Raw genomic sequence first — 16,218 nt, forward strand, 5'->3', positions numbered from 1 at the left:
CCTTAGAAGAGCTTCAATCGTAGGCTTAAATCGTACATTACTATAGAGTCTTAGAAGAGTTTCATTCGTAAGTCCTTTTAGATTCTTAGAAGAGTTTCAATCATAGGACCATTTAGAGTCTTAGAAGACCTTCAATAGTAGGATATTTTAGAGTCTTGGAAGAGCCTCAATCATAGGTCCTCTTAGAGTCTTAAAGAGCATCAATCGTAAGTCCTTTCAGAGTATTAGAAGAGCTTTAATCGTAGGTCCTTTTAGAGTCTCAGAAGAGCTTCAATCGTAAGTCCTTTTGGAGTCTTATAAGAGTTTTAATCGTAGGTGCTTTTAGAGTCTTAGAAGTGTTTTAATCGAAGGTCCTTTTAGAGTCATAGAAATGCTTCAATCGTAAGTCTATTTAAAGTCTAAGAAGAGCATCAATCTCACGTCCTTTTAGAGTCTTAGAAGAGCTTCAAAAGTAGGTTCTTTTGGAGCCCTAGAGGAGCTTCAATCGTAGGTGTTTTAGATCCTTAGAAGAACTTCAATCGAAGGTGTTTTTAGATCCTTAGAAGAGGTTCAATCGTAGGTGTTTTTATATCTTTAGAAGATCTTCCATCGTAGGTCTTTTTAAAGCCTTAGAGTCTTATAAGAGCTTTAACCATAAGTCCTTTTAGAGTCCTACAATAGTTTCAATCGTATGTATCTTTAGAGTCTTATAAGAATTTTAATCGTAGTTATTTTTAAAGTCTTAGAAGAGCTTTAATCTTAATTGTTTTAGAGTCATAGAAGAATATCGATTATAGGTATTTTAGAGATTTAGGAGAGCTTCGATTGTAGTTCTTTTGAGAGTCTTAGAAAAGCTTCGTTCTAGAGGCTTAAAAGAGCTTCATCTGTGGGTCCTTTAAAATCTTCAATCATACGTTCGTTCAGAGTCTTAGCAGAGCGTCGATCGCAGGTACTCTTATAGTTATAGAGGTATTTTTCGAGTCTTAGAAGAGCTTCAATCGTAGGGCTTCTTAAAGTCTTAGAAGCGCTTCAATTATAGGTTATTTTAGAGTCTTATAGGAGCTTCAATCGTTGGTCTTCTTAGAGTCTTAGAAAAGCTTCTATCATAGGTCTTTTTAGAGTCTTAGAAAAGCTTTAATCGAAAGTCCTATTAGAGTCTTAGAACAGCTTCAATCGTAAGTCCTTTTAGAGCCTTAGAAGAGCTTCAATCGAACTTGTTTTTAGAGCCTTAAAAGTGATTCAATCGTAGGAGTTTTTAGAGCCTTAGAAGAGGTACTTTTAGAGCCTTAGAAGATCTATAATCGTAGGTCCTTTTAGAGTTTTATAAGTGCTTCAATTGTAGGGCCTTTTAGACCCTTTATTTGTGCTTCAATCGTAGGCATTTTTAGAGAATTAGAAGTGCTTCAATTGTATCACCTTTTAGAGTCTTCAAGGTCCAACAATTGTAGATGTTTTTATAGTCTTAGAAGAGCTCCAGTCATATATGTTTTTATAGCCTTAGAAGAGTTTAAATCGAACGTGTTTTTAGATTCTTTGAAGAACTCCAATCGCACGTGATTTTAGAGCCTTAGAAGAGCTTCAATTAAAGGTCGTTTTAGAGCGTTAATCATATGTCCTCTTAGAGTCTTAGAACAGCTTCGATCGTAGCCTTTTTAAAAGTTTTAGAAGGTGTTATTAGACCCTTAGAATATCTTCAATCGTGCCTCATTTCAGAGTCTTAGAAGGGCTTCGATCGTAGGTCCTTTAAAGCCTTAGAATACCTTCAATAGTAGGTCCTATTAGAACCTTAGAAGGGCTTCAATCTGTGGTCCTTTTTGATTCTTAGAAGAGCTTAAATCTTTTGAGAGCAATAGCTTTATTTATAGAGTCTTTCCATAGCTTTAATTGTGAATATTTATGCTGTCTTACATTGTCTGCATCCGTAGTGATGCAATATTTTTATACAAAATCCCGACTGCCAAACAAAACTTAACTGTTGCCCTCATAATATGAGCCGCAAAGTGTAATCATAAATAATGAAAATCATAAAATCTATCCTTCGATTAATCTATTCTATATAAATAAAAATCAATTGTTGTTTTCTGATAATTGCATCAGTTGAGAACGGCCGGACCGATTTAGACAATCTTTTTTTTAATGTTGGTTATAGTGAAACTTAGGTTTTTATGAAAAATTTATCACGCCCACTTTTTTCGATTTATCTAAAATCGGAAAACGGCTACACCGATTTCGATAATTTTTTTTTTTAAATGTTCCTAGTTATCCAATTCAAGTTTTTACTGAAGGAAAAATTGACCACGCCCATTTTTTTCGATTTATCTAAAATAATGTTCGTAGTAATATTCGTAAAAAAATTTACCACGCTCACTTTTTTTCGATATATCTAAAATCGAAGAACGCCTGGGCCGATTTGGCTATTTTTTTTAAATGTTCGCAATATCTGGAAAATGGTTGATCGACCACCATCTATAACACTGACCAGATTTTTTGATATGTGCCGCAATGATAAATTTGGCCGAACGCTGCTATATAATCCGAAATGCCAAAATATTATACTTGGAATCAATCGTCAAAAAAATTTCAACGGCGGAAACAAGGCATTCCAGTTCCATGTTTCCTCCATTTATTTTCTAACGACACATTAGGTCCATCCGAGAAACGATGAGTGTTTCTATTTGCGTTGTCCCAAAATCGATTATTTATATAAAAACTCATAATATCTAAAATCGCTAATAACTTGTCCAATAAGCATTTAATCACGAAAAGCAGCTCGATCTGTGATCACTAATATTTCTGAACAAAAATAGATTTTTTATATAAAAACTAAAAAACTATCTAAATTTTCTAATAACTTGGGCAATAAGCACTTAATCAAGAAAAGGATCTCGAACTGTGAGTAATCACAGTTCGAGCTGCTTTTCGTGATTATTTCTGGCCAAAAATCAATTTTTTATTTAAAAACACACAATATCTGAAATCGCTAATAACTTCACTAATAAGCGTTTAATCAATAAAAGCAGCTCGATCTGTGATCACTCTTATTTCTGAACAAAAATCGATTTTTTATATAAAAACTCAAAATATCTAAAATCGCAGGAGAGGACAACGTCAGTCGGGTCAGGTGGTATCAAATAGTTTTGGTTTCTTGCAGATTAATAATATTAGGTTCGGTTCGGAAAAACAATATGTCAATAGGTCGGACTCTAATATTTACCAATATCTTAAGAATATAATAGCGGAGTGCAGTATTAAGTGCGAATGGTATTGCATCATTGCAAATGCAAAATTGTAAATGTTTTTTGTGTGTATTTATACCCTACACCACCATAGTGGGGAGGGTATTATGCGTTTGTGCAGATGTTTGTAACGCCCAAAAATATTAGTCTAACACCCACCTTAAAGTATACCGATCGACTTAGAATCACTTTCTGAGTCGATTAAACGATGTCCGTCCGTCCGTCCGTCTGGTTGGCTGGCTGGCTGTCCATGTAAACCTTGTGCGCAGAGTACAGGTCGCAATTTTGAAGATATTTCGATAAAATTTGGTACATATTACTTTTTCGGCCCAAGGACGAAGCCTATTGAAACTGGCTGAAATCGGTCCATTATTTCACCTAGCCCCCATACAAATGTCCCCTCGAAATTGGACTTTATCGGTCATAAAAGTTTAATTTATCTATGTATCTACACAAATTTCGCTCCAAATAAGTTCTATATATACAAAATTCATGTCACCAAATTTTGTTACGATCGGTCCATAATTAGTCATAGCTCCCAAATAGACCCGCTTCCGAAAATCACTTTAATGTGCATAAATCGCTTAAAAATGTTGGTATACACACAAAATTCAACATAGTTAACTTTAATATAGACATAAATAACACGACCTAATTTTATAGTGATCGGTCCATAATTGGTCATAGCTCCCATATAAGGCCCACTTCCGAAAATCACTCAAAAATATAAATTATTGAAATTTTAAAAGAAAAATATTTTTACTCATTTACTTGGTGTAGGGTATTATATGGTCGGGCTTGACCGACCATACTTTCTTACTTGTTTGTTATTGGATTATGGTAAAATTTTGCATTTGCAATGATGCTAGACCATTCGCACTTAACAGTGAATACCGCCAATATATTTTACTGGTGTGAACTATTCTTTTGACGCCCACAGTTTATGCATATCTTGTTTAACTGTTCATTTAAAAACGAATTTTACAATTGGATTTTTGGTTTCAGTTTTTGTATGCAATTCCATTCATACATACTGATTATTTATCAGCAAATTTATGGTAAATCTCATAAATATTCTTGAAACGATTGCAAATAGTAAGTTTAATTAACATTTACCTTCATTTTGCAATTTTAATTTCACGTTGTTATTTTTCCATGTTAAATATTACAATACATATGGAACATACATGCAAGGTATTCGTTCATTCATCCATTTACAAATATACAGAAGTACTTATTCATGCAATTAATGGCAAACAAATTGTGTATTGGTGAAACACCAAGTGTAAAGTAAAGTGAGGTTATATATCTGCAAGCACACCAACACTTTTGTTGATTTTTTTCTGCTTGCATATGCATGCGTATGCGTGTCCGTTTTTATATTTATTTATTATTACACACATTATTGGCCAGCAATATGGCCATATGGAAAAAAAAACATTAAATGAAAATGCAGAAAACAACATTAAATGTGATTTTTTTGTTTAATACAATCATCATTTGCATTTTTATTACTTGACATTATTTTCAAATTAAATTCTCTCATTATTCGTTCAGTTTCCTTAATTTGCAACTGCCACTTCAAATGACACGCTGAGCATAGTTCTGTGTACTTGTTTCCTGTTAATTTTATTTTATGCCACTTGTGTTTTGGTTAATTAAGTCAATTTGTTGTATTGGTTAAGGCGACAATTTGTCATTGTTGATTTTTCTGAAGAATTGTAAAGTTTAATTTTAGCAAAGCGTAGGAAGAATGAAGTATTTCAGGGTAAAACTGGACATTTTTAATGAAATATTTTTTCCATAGATTTTGTGAAAAGTAATATGATTCTTGGTAAAGCAATACAAACTTCAAAGGAATTGTTTGACGATGTTGTCGTTTTATTTTACAGGAAATAAGAAATTTCTTTGTGAATGTGAATCCTAGAATGTATTTTACTAGTACAAGTCTTATCATATTTCTAAGATTACAAATTAATTTAACACACAATTTAATTTAGAACAGCAATCAACTGGTTCTGTTTACCACAGCTAAGGGGCTGTGAACTTTCCTTATCAGACTAAGCCTCCAAAGATGTCTTTAAATACAAACATTATCATTTAACTCCATTTGATAAGTTTCTTATTTCTGCTCCTCAAACGATTTTATTACTCTTTTTGTTTAACAAATTATTTCATAACATTAATTTATGTTAAACTTACCCTTAATCTTGCCGCCGTTAAAATCTGTTTACACGTTATGGGATGAACAATGGCAAAATATCGTTCCATGCAAATCACCACCAGAATAAATATGGATGCCGTATAGCTGAGAGAGTGTACAAATTGATACATGCGACACAGGAATTCACCAAAAACCCAGCTGTAAATGAATAAAAGAAGAAATAAATTACAAACTAATTAATACAAAAAGATTTCCACAACAATAATTGGCAGTTGAAAACGATGGAAAAAAATGAAGAGAAAAATCAATTTAATTTTATAAAATGAAATTTAATTCAATTTGTAAATAATTTAATTTTAATCGAGGATTTGTGTTGAACGCATAATTTTATTTATTATAGTGCCATGAAAATATTCGTTGCTTGAAATCCTTTTAAACCTTTTTTGTTGGAATTAATTTTAAATTATATTGAACGGCGAAAAATTATATTGTAATCAGAATCTCAAAATAAAGATCAGACATATTTAGCTTCAATTGCAGAACTTTAAGTAGAACCAATTTAACGTAGTACCAATTCAACTTCTCAATTTGGTGCCAATTTAGCATCAATCGATTTTTTTTGTCCCAATATAGTCCGAATTTATCTTCCATCACAGGTCTTTATGTTGTTCTAATTTATCTCCAATCGTAGCTCTTTAGGTTGCACCAATCAAGCTTCCATTGTAGGTCTTCATAAGGTTTTATATATAGGAAATTATGTTGTCTCAGCTTAGTCTTAGTTTTTCTTCAATCGTAGGCCTTTTTGCTATTTCCAATTTTAGTCCAAATTTAGCATTAAGCGAAAGTCTTTATGTTGTCTCAGTTTAACCTCAACACTAGGGTTTATATTGCCCCAATTTATCTTTCAATCATAGGTCTTTAATTTATCCCTGTTTAACTTCAATCGTAGGTCTTTATGTAATCCCAATTAGATACAAATTAAGCTTAAATTTTACGTCATTATGTTGTCCCAATATAGTCCCAATCTTTCTGAAAATGCAGATATTTATATTGTCCCAATTTAGGAATTTATCTTCTCAATTTAGCTTCAAAGGTATTTATGTAACTCCTCAATATAGCTTCAATCATAGCTGTCTCAGTTTAGTCCCAGCTTTGCCTCAATCATAGGTCTCTTTGCTGTACCAATTTAACTTTAATCAAAGGTCTTTAATATGTCCTAATTTAGTCCCAATTTCGCTTTAATCGTGGGGATTTATCTTGCTCCTAATTTGAATCGTAGGTCTTTATGCTGTCCTAATTTTGTTACCAGAAGAAGAGCTTCAATCACAGGTCCTTAAGAGTCTTAGAAGAGCTTCAATCATAGGTTTTTTAGAGTCTTAGCAAAGCCTCATTAGTAGCTCCTTTTAGAGTCTTAGAAAAGTTTCAATCGTAGGTCTTTTTAGAGTCTTAGAAGAGTCTCAATCGTAGGTCCTTTTATAGTCTTAGAGGAGCTTCAATGGTAGGTCTGTTTAGAGCCATAGAAGAGCTTCAATCGTAGGTCCTATCAGAGTCTTAGAAGAGTCTCAATCGTATATCCTTTTATAGTCTTAGAAGAGCTTCAATCGTAGGTCTTTTTAGAGCCATAGAAGAGCTTCAACCGTAGGTCCTATCAGAGTCTTAGATGAGTCTCAATCGTAGGTCCTTTTAGAGCCTTAGATGAACTTCAATTAAAGGTACTTTCAGAGTCTTAAAGGAGCTTCAATCATAGATCCTTTTAGAGTCTTAGCAGAGCTTCAATATAGATTCTTAGAAATATTTTAATCGTAGGTCCTTTAGAGTCGTAAAAGAGCTTCAGTCGTATGTCCTTTTAGAGTCTTATAAGAGCTTCAATCGTAGACTATTTTAGAGTCTTATAAGAGCTTCAATCGTAGGTCCTTTAGAGTCGTAAAAGAGCTTCAGTCGTAGGTCCTTTTAGAGTCTTATAAGATCTTCAATCGTAGGTCCTTTTAGTGTCTTAGAAGAGCTTCAATCTTTTGTCCTTATAGAATCTTAGAGAGGTTTCTATCGTAGGTCCTTTTAGAGTCTTAGAAGAGCTTGAATCGTAGGTCCTTTTATAGTCTTAGAAGAGTTTCAATTGTTGGTCCTTATAGAATCTTAGTAGGGCTTTAATCGTAGATCCTTTTAGAGACTTAAAATAACTTCAATAGTAGGTCCTTTTAGAGCATTGGAAGAGCTTCAATCGAAGGTCCTTTTAGGGTCTTAGAAGAGCTTCAATCGTAGGTAATTTTTGAGTCTTAGAAGAACTTCAATGGTAGGTCCTTTTAGAGTCTTAGAAGAGCTTCAATCGTGGGTCCTTTTAAAGTCTTAGAAGTACTTCACTGGTAAGTCTTTTTAGAGTCTTAGAATAGCTTCAATCATAGGTCCTTTTAGAGTCTAAGAAGAGTTTCAATCGTAGGTCTTTTTAGTGTCTTAGAAGAGTTTCAATCATAGGTCCTTTTAAAGACTTAGAAGTGCTTCAATGCTAGGTTATTTTAGAGTCTTTGAAGATTCAATCGTAGGTCCTTTTTGAGTCTTAGAAGAGCTTCAATCATAGGTTTCTATATTGTCCCAATTTATTGTCGCAATTTAACTTTCTAGCATCAATATTTATATAGCAGCAATTTAACTTTCTAGCATCAATATTTATATAGGAAAACAATTTTTTTTTCTTGGACCAGCACTCAGGGGATCACCCTACTTATGCAAAGCATTGTGTTGGAACTAGAAAAATAGGTTATGGTAGGGAGGATAGAGGGAGTAGTGTTTGTGGACATTTGATTTGAATTTTCCTATATTGAAAGTGACAGGAAATACTTCAGGAGGAAGCTTATTCCACATACGGATAGTACGGCTAAAGAGCGAATTTTCCCTGTAATGTGTTGTGCGATCTACTGTCCAGTCGACAACGAATTGATGTGGTCTTGCCGAAGAGCGTGTGTTGCGTAAAAATATACGGGTTTCGGGAACAAGTTCCCTAATTTCAGCAGAGCACATACCATTGTAGTATCGATAGAACAGTGAAACACAACCCACATTGCGACGATGTTCCAGTAAGTCAATAGAGCTGGATACCCTACTGTCACCGATAAGCATCTTCGCCCTCTCCTGTACGAGGTCGAGTAACTTCAAAATAGACTTCAAAGCACCGGCCCACACATGAGAGTTGTATTCCATTTTAGGTCGGACATAAGTGATGTAAATAGTAAGGAGATCAGATGGAGTGAAGTATTTCTTACACGGTTTTAGAAAACCAAGGCACTTGAATGCTTCTTTTGACACTCGAAAAATGTGTTTTGTCCAGCGGACATCGCACTGAATACTCATGCCTAGAACATCAAGAGCTTCTGATTCCTTAATATTTACACCACCCATTAAAACAGATGGAGCAACATGATCTGTTGTGCGTTTGTGGATTAACATACAACATTGAGTCTTGCGTGCACTAAAATCGACTCTATTCGCACAACCACATTCAGAGATTGTCACAAGATATTGGTTGAGTGTATCATTCATATTTTGCCTCATTGCCCCAATCTTCGACAGGCTTGGTCTATAATTGAATGCATATGAATGGCAAATATTGCTGGCATCTGCAAAAGAGTAGATAGGGTTGGAAGTTTGGCGTAGAAGGTCTTTTATAAAGATAAGAAATATAGTAGGAGAAAGGACGGAGCCTTGCGGTACCCCTGAATTGATCTTGAACTCGTTTGATTGTTGTCCCAATTAAGCCCAATTTAACTTCAGTCGTATATTGTCCCAATTTAATACTAATTTATTGGGTGTATGACTAAAAAAATGGTTGATTTTTTTTAAATTTTAAACGTTTGTTCAATATAAATTTATTCAAAGAACGAATCAAGCCAATTTCGGATACTTTGTTCCAAGGTGGAGCGTGTTCCAAAGTGAACGTTCTGCGTCGATCGAAACAATAGTATTCTGAAGGGGCAAGCTCTGAACTATAATGCGGGTGAGGTTAAACTTCCCAACCACTTCATTATAAATAGATTTTAACAGGTATTGCAACATACGGCAGAGTGTTGTACGGTTTCATGTCTGGCCAAATATTCTAGTCGTTTTTCGGACAATATTCAGTTCAAATGAATCAGTTGCATTTGGTACAGGTTCCCTTTATCTGTTTTTGGATACTGCTGCTCGCAAAAATTTTGAAATTGCTGTTTAAATAGCAGCCAATGTTTTTCCAAGCTCTTGTTGAGTTTGACAACAATCTTCATGGAGTAATGCCTCCAGTTCTCGGTCTTCAAACTTTTTTGGATAGACTGGATGATCTTTGTCTTCTCAACCGAACAAACCATCTCTCGTACATTGAAACCGATGAAACACATTCACCATAAAAAAAGATACGCCATCTATTGCTAGTACACTGCATTTTTAAGTCATACACCCAATATTTATTGTGTATATGGTTTGAGCTGGTTTATACACACAACATTTTCTTACATTTTACAATATTTTCACTTAAATTAATCCTTTGTTCTCTCATACATGTGTTTGGCATTCTTGCGCTAAATAAATATGAATACGAACAAATTGTTGATAAATATTTAATTAACATTAATTATGAACTTTTCCTTTGTGTCTTGTTTTCTTATTTACTTAATGTTGCCCTGGTTTGTTCATTTCATTTTCAACATTATGTTTTTTACTTTTGCTCGCCGAATAGTAAGAAAGGGTTGGCAAGCGGGGATCGACACTCAGAGTCTCCATATGACGGTTTACATGTAACAGAAATTCATGAAAAGAATGAAGTTCGAAAGAAATATTAAAATTTGTAAAATTTTTCAAATGAATATTTTCTCTTGGTGCCGACCACTGCGTTAGAAATTAAAAGAGTGTAGCAATGAATGTATTTATAGTGTGGGCTTTTGCTGCTTTACATAGCATCAATTACAGCAATGTCAGTGTTTCCTTAACAAAAAGTTACTACCGGCAAATTACGTATTTCTATGATTAATAATTTAATATATGACAGCTTTACTCTTTCTCTTACAAATTCCACACATGCCCTAAATACCTCACAACTTTGATCTAGACAAACCTTTCAAAATCTTCTAAATTATGTATTATGTTTAATTTAACTTCTTATATGCAGCAAGCATACATTTATAAAATTCTTTTCAAAAGCTAATAAAAACAATACTCTTAATAAAAAAAGACATGTATTTATCTTTACACTTTACCCAGAATTATAATCCAGAGTTCATGTAAATATGCCAGTTAACATTTCAATTTAAAACACAAATTAAAATACGCACTCAAGAAATAAACAAGAATTTGAAAAACAAGATAAAAATTGTCTTTTGAAATAATTTGTATTCATAAGCAAACATCTCATATTTATTATTTCACATTGAGTTGATTTCGTTATTAATTAATAATGCCACAAACAGAGACGCGTACATGGCATACAACACACCGCGATTATATCAAAAGTAAAAGGGATAGATTTGGTTTGCTTTAACATTTGTAACACTTAGAAATGGCTCCAGGATGATTTCATGCCAGTCAGAGAGGATTTATAAGGGTTACATAAATATTAACAGAAACAGTTCTCATATGTTTGGTTAGGAGTGTAAAAATGGCACGTGTGGCATGTTATTTACATATAAAATCGAAACTGAAGTGCCATTTTAAATTATTTAGCAGCCACTAAATTTGCTTTAGAGGAGTTTATTTTTGCGAAGGCAATTACAAAGGAGAGTACGTTAATAAATATTTAGAACAGAACTGGAACAGAACTAGAACAGAACTAGAACAGAACTAGAACAGAACTAGAACAGAACTAGAACAGAACTAGAACAGAACTAGAACAGAACTAGAACAGAACTAGAACAGAACTAGAACAGAACTAGAACAGAACTAGAACAGAACTAGAACAGAACTAGAACAGAACTAGAACAGAACTAGAACAGAACTAGAACAGAACTAGAACAGAACTAGAACAGAACTAGAACAGAACTAGAACAGAACTAGAACAGAACTAGAACAGAACTAGAACAGAACTAGAACAGAACTAGAACAGAACTAGAACAGAACTAGAACAGAACTAGAACAGAACTAGAACAGAACTAGAACAGAACTAGAACAGAACTAGAACAGAACTAGAACAGAACTAGAACAGAACTAGAACAGAACTAGAACAGAACTAGAACAGAACTAGAACAGAACTAGAACAGAACTAGAACAGAACTAGAACAGAACTAGAACAGAACTAGAACAGAACTAGAACAGAACTAGAACAGAACTAGAACAGAACTAGAACAGAACTAGAACAGAACTAGAACAGAACTAGAACAGAACTGGGACTAGCACTTACTTTCAAGATTTATTTAAATTTTTTATCATTATTGATTGCTTAAATTAAACCTTATTTTAATTTGCTTCAATCATTTAGGTTGGTATTAATTTGATTTGTATTTCATTTGCCCTTCAGTTTTCGTAACCTATTCATCATGCACGAGCATGATTGATTATTTATTTATAAAATTAATTTTTGCGCTCTCTCTCAGCAGAGAAAAAAAAGACAAACCAGAATGATGGAAATGATTCTTTTGAATTATTTATTTAATAACGTATAATTATACATTCATGTATAATAAAATTTCCATTTTGTTTGGAACACAAATGCATTTATAAATAATTAATTAATAAATAATAATAAATTTCGTTTTGTCTGTTGAACATAAAAAAATAAATACAGTAAAATAAATAAAACCGTTCAAGTACTTTTACATCGTTAAGAGTATATTTAAATGTTTGTATTTACCTTTAATTAAAAGTAGAAATTTATAAGAAACTTTATGGCTTGTTTGTACTTTTTGGCTTTTAATTTTGTATTTTTGCTGGAAATATTGAAAAGTAACTACAGACATGACATTTAGTATAAAAGTTTCATTTAAGAAACTCAACCATGCTGTGCACAATGTTGTTGCTTTTAGTTGGAATTTTGTGGAGTTTGAAAGATAGGTTGTTTTTAAATAATTTCCAAGTGCAAGGCACATAAGTTGAAAACTATATATCAAAAGTTATGTTACTATAAATGATTCCAAGACATGGTTTTGATAGAAGGAAATAGAAATAACGTTTCTGAGTTTCATGCAAGCAAATAGCCTTTGCAGCATTCCATAATTACTGATATTGCATTCTTAACTTTTTGTATTTCAGACCTATTCAATAATGAATTTTAACAACCTCTTAAATATCGTTGTCATACCTTAATGTTCAAATCGTTTCACTTTAACATTTCTAATAGCATTTTCTTTAAAATACCTTAACTTTGTTCAAAACAAAACTTTTGTCATTTTAAAATCACGCGCAAGTATTTAATTTCAGCTTGTAAACAAACTCCAACGAAAAAGGTTTTAATATCAATTTCATCGACAACATTCTTCCACAATGTTCGATTTTCTTTTTGCCACTCCATTTGTTTATTTAGTCTGTTCTGGCTGCCAGTCGCTTTTACTCACTCACCTGTCTATTAAATAAATTGAGAGATTTTGCATGACACAGAAGAGACCAACACAAAAGTCTGCCAGCGCTAAATTGGCTAAAAAGAAGTTGGTAATAGAGCGTAGACGCCGGGATAAGGTTACCACCAGGATGACAAGTAAATTGCCTGGAAATGGAAAAGAAGAGAAATGAAAAGAATTGATTAAGAAAATTAAAATAAATGTATTTTCAAGTCATTAGAAAAAATAAATACCAACTAACTAAAGTGGCAAAAAGCAGTATTGTGTAAATAATGGTTATAATTATAATGGAAGTGTTTCAGACATTTTTAATGGGTTTTTGTAAATAAAGTTTGTTGGAGATAATGGTGCCATTGATATTGTGGTGTTTTTATACCCTACACCACCATAGTGGGGAGGGTATTATGCGTTTGTGCAGATGTTTGTAACGTCCAAAAATATTAGTCTAGCACCCACCTTAAAGTATACCGATCGACTTAGAATCACTTTCTGAGTCGATTAAACGATGTCCGTCCGTCCGTCCGTCCGTCCGTCTGGTTGGCTGGCTGGCTGTCCATGTAAACCTTGTGCGCAAAGTACAGGTCGCAATTTTGAATATATTTCGATAAAATTTGGTACATATAATTTTTTCGGCCCAAGGACGAACCCTATTGAAACTGGCTGAAATCGGTCCATTATTTCATATAGCCCCCATACAAATGTCCTCCCGAAATTGGACTTTATCGGTCATAAATGTTTATTTATATATGTATCTACACAAATTTCGCTCCAAATAACTTTTATACATACGAAATTCATGTCACCAAATTTTATTACGATCGGTGCATAATTAGTCATAGCTCCCATATAAGACCCGCTTCCGAAAATCACTTTAATGTGCATAAATCGCTTAAAAATGTTGGTATACACACAAAATTCAACATAGTTAACTTTAATATAGACATAAATCACACGACCTAATTTTATGGTGATCGGTCCATAATTGGTCATAGCTCCCATATAAGGCCCACTTCCAAAAATCACTCAAAAATATAAATTATTGATATTTTAAAAGAAAAATATTTTTACTCATTTACTTGGTGTAGGGTATTATATGGTCGGGCTTGACCGACCATACTTTCTTACTTGTTAAAAGTAAAAATGTGTAAATAAATATATGTTTTAAAGGTTGTTGGCAGAAAGTATTAGGTCGGTTTTAGCAAAATGTGTTAATAATAGATCAGTAAATTTAGAGGTTTCGGTAATTCGCAATAAAAGACAAGAAATGAACTAGGAATACTACAGATAAATTGGACTCAGTTTACTACTGCTAAGGACTATAAACCAATTAGTCTGTCATCGTTTTTATTAAAAGCAATAAAATGGCTAGTTGATGTCCAAGTCAGAGATATCCTTACTTCGGGTAAATTCTGCAAAGCACAACACACACATCTTAAGGCAATGTCGGTAGAAACAGCATTACCTGATGTTGAGGAAACACTTGAGAGAAGAAAGCACATTATGGTAACTTTTCCGGATATAGATGGTGCTTTCACAGAATGTCGAACTGGATATGGAACATGCTGAAGAGCAGGGCCATTAATTACAGAATGGGTAACGATAGCACAGAAAAAGTTGACATGAGGCAAACCTTTGGAAGTGGTTACATCTCAAATTTTGTGGAATCTCACATCATTTTAGGGGTCTACAGAATGAGTTCCAAGATAGTAGCATATGCGAACGAAGTTTTGCTCCTTCTTAAGGGAATATTTTATCCCTTAATAAGTGATCTCATGGACAGCACTTGACGCGATTTTTTTAAATATTTTGGGGAAAGGTGAGGCCAAGCATCCTAACAACTGCTTTCTATATAGTGCATTGTCATGATAAAATACTACGGTTTCATGTCGTTCATAAATTCTGGGAGTTTTTTGGCCAATTCTTGTTTTAAATGAATCATTTGCATTCGGTCTGTGATGGTCTGGTCAGATTTCAGCAGTTCGTAATAGATAGGACCCTTCTGGTCCCACAAAATGTAGAGCATTAACTTAGCAATGGATATTTGGCTTTGGTGTCGATTCGGCTGATTGACGGTATCGACCATTAGCTTCGGTTTATCGCAATGGATCTATTTATCATCAAAAGTAATGATTCAATGCAAAAATGATTTGAGGAAGACTGGAAGGAAGGCTGGTAAGGAAGTTTTATGGTTTTCCATATCACTTCCATGTGCCTATGTCAGCTTTAAACGGCCAATTGACAAGGCTTACGGGGCGAAACCGGAGCTCCTGAGGTGCACGGATCTCATTCCTGATAAGACTTTAATCCTTTTAAATTCGCAGATGACTTCAGTCTTATCAAGTGACATGGCGATCCTTTGGCCCCATGACTTTTTTCCTGTAAGATCGTTGGTGGGATCACTTTTGGGAACACTTGGTGGTTGCAGTTAAAACCCAAAGCGGTAAGAGAATCATTGGTTTAAGTACTGATGTTTGTGCTAGTGATGAACTTCGGGACACCAAATGTATCCTACTAGGTGTTGTTTGCCGAATCAACAAGGCCATTGAAAGTGGCAGATAGCAATTGGTGGTGTGCTCAGGAAACGTATTATTGTGGTGGCGTTCATGATATACTGATCGTTGGGCTTGGTTCTCGGTCGAGTTCGATTGTCTATGGTATCCTAATAACACACGTCGAATTTTATCGACTTGCGTTGTAAGTCCGAGATCATATATTGGATTGGATTACCAGGCTGGATGTCGTTGCTTTAGAAATTGTCCTAGGCTTGCTAATTGACTAACTAGCTATGGATTGCAGGGATTATATAGCCCGAGCTCTCGAGCAAGGGGTTTGTGCTTTGATCTGTGCAGTCAATGTACACGAATTTGCCAACTGTATGTTCCTTGCAAGTCATGCAGTGGCGGTTGTGGCGTTTGTGTCCCGGTGCTGGCTTTTGGCTGTCGCATGAATGTTGTCTTTAGGTACCATTGATGTATGTGGAACGTTTGGGTCCTGGTTGCTGGCTCTTGGCTGTCGCATCCTCCTCTGAACGTTGTCGTTTAGGCACCACTGATGTATCAGCGGGAGGAGTATACTGGTTTGGGTATTTTCCTAGAAATACTTGGCCTCTTGGTTTATCTGAGACTGTCCGATACCTGTATTGTTCTTCAAGCTGAAATCTATTAAATCATTGTGAAAAGATTATCAGAATCTTTGGGGGCCCATAAACAAAAATTGTTCTCCAAAATGGACAATCTGAGTATAGGGTTTCACTACTCTTTGGTAGTAGAGTCGAACGTATACTGTCGTGATCGTGTGTTTTTCCAAAAGTCTTCATTTGTTGCTTAGTGTTATC

At 34.2% G+C, this 16,218-nt stretch overlaps 1 protein-coding gene across 1 annotated transcript in view; it reads right to left on the bottom strand.

Annotated features, from left to right (window-relative positions):
- TrissinR (Trissin receptor) overlaps positions 1-16,218 on the bottom strand; it is a 103,199-nt gene that overhangs the window by 60,571 nt on the left and 26,410 nt on the right. The window contains exons 2-3 of the mRNA XM_065501061.1: positions 12,886-13,030; positions 5,418-5,577 (exon numbers count right to left, since the gene is read on the bottom strand). Of these exons, the coding sequence (XP_065357133.1) occupies positions 5,418-5,577; positions 12,886-13,030 (305 nt within the window). The remainder of the gene's footprint in view (positions 1-5,417; positions 5,578-12,885; positions 13,031-16,218) is intronic.

This window comes from Calliphora vicina, chromosome 2 (genome assembly GCF_958450345.1).
Source record: "Calliphora vicina chromosome 2, idCalVici1.1, whole genome shotgun sequence".
Classification (NCBI taxonomy): Eukaryota; Metazoa; Arthropoda; class Insecta; order Diptera; family Calliphoridae; genus Calliphora; species Calliphora vicina.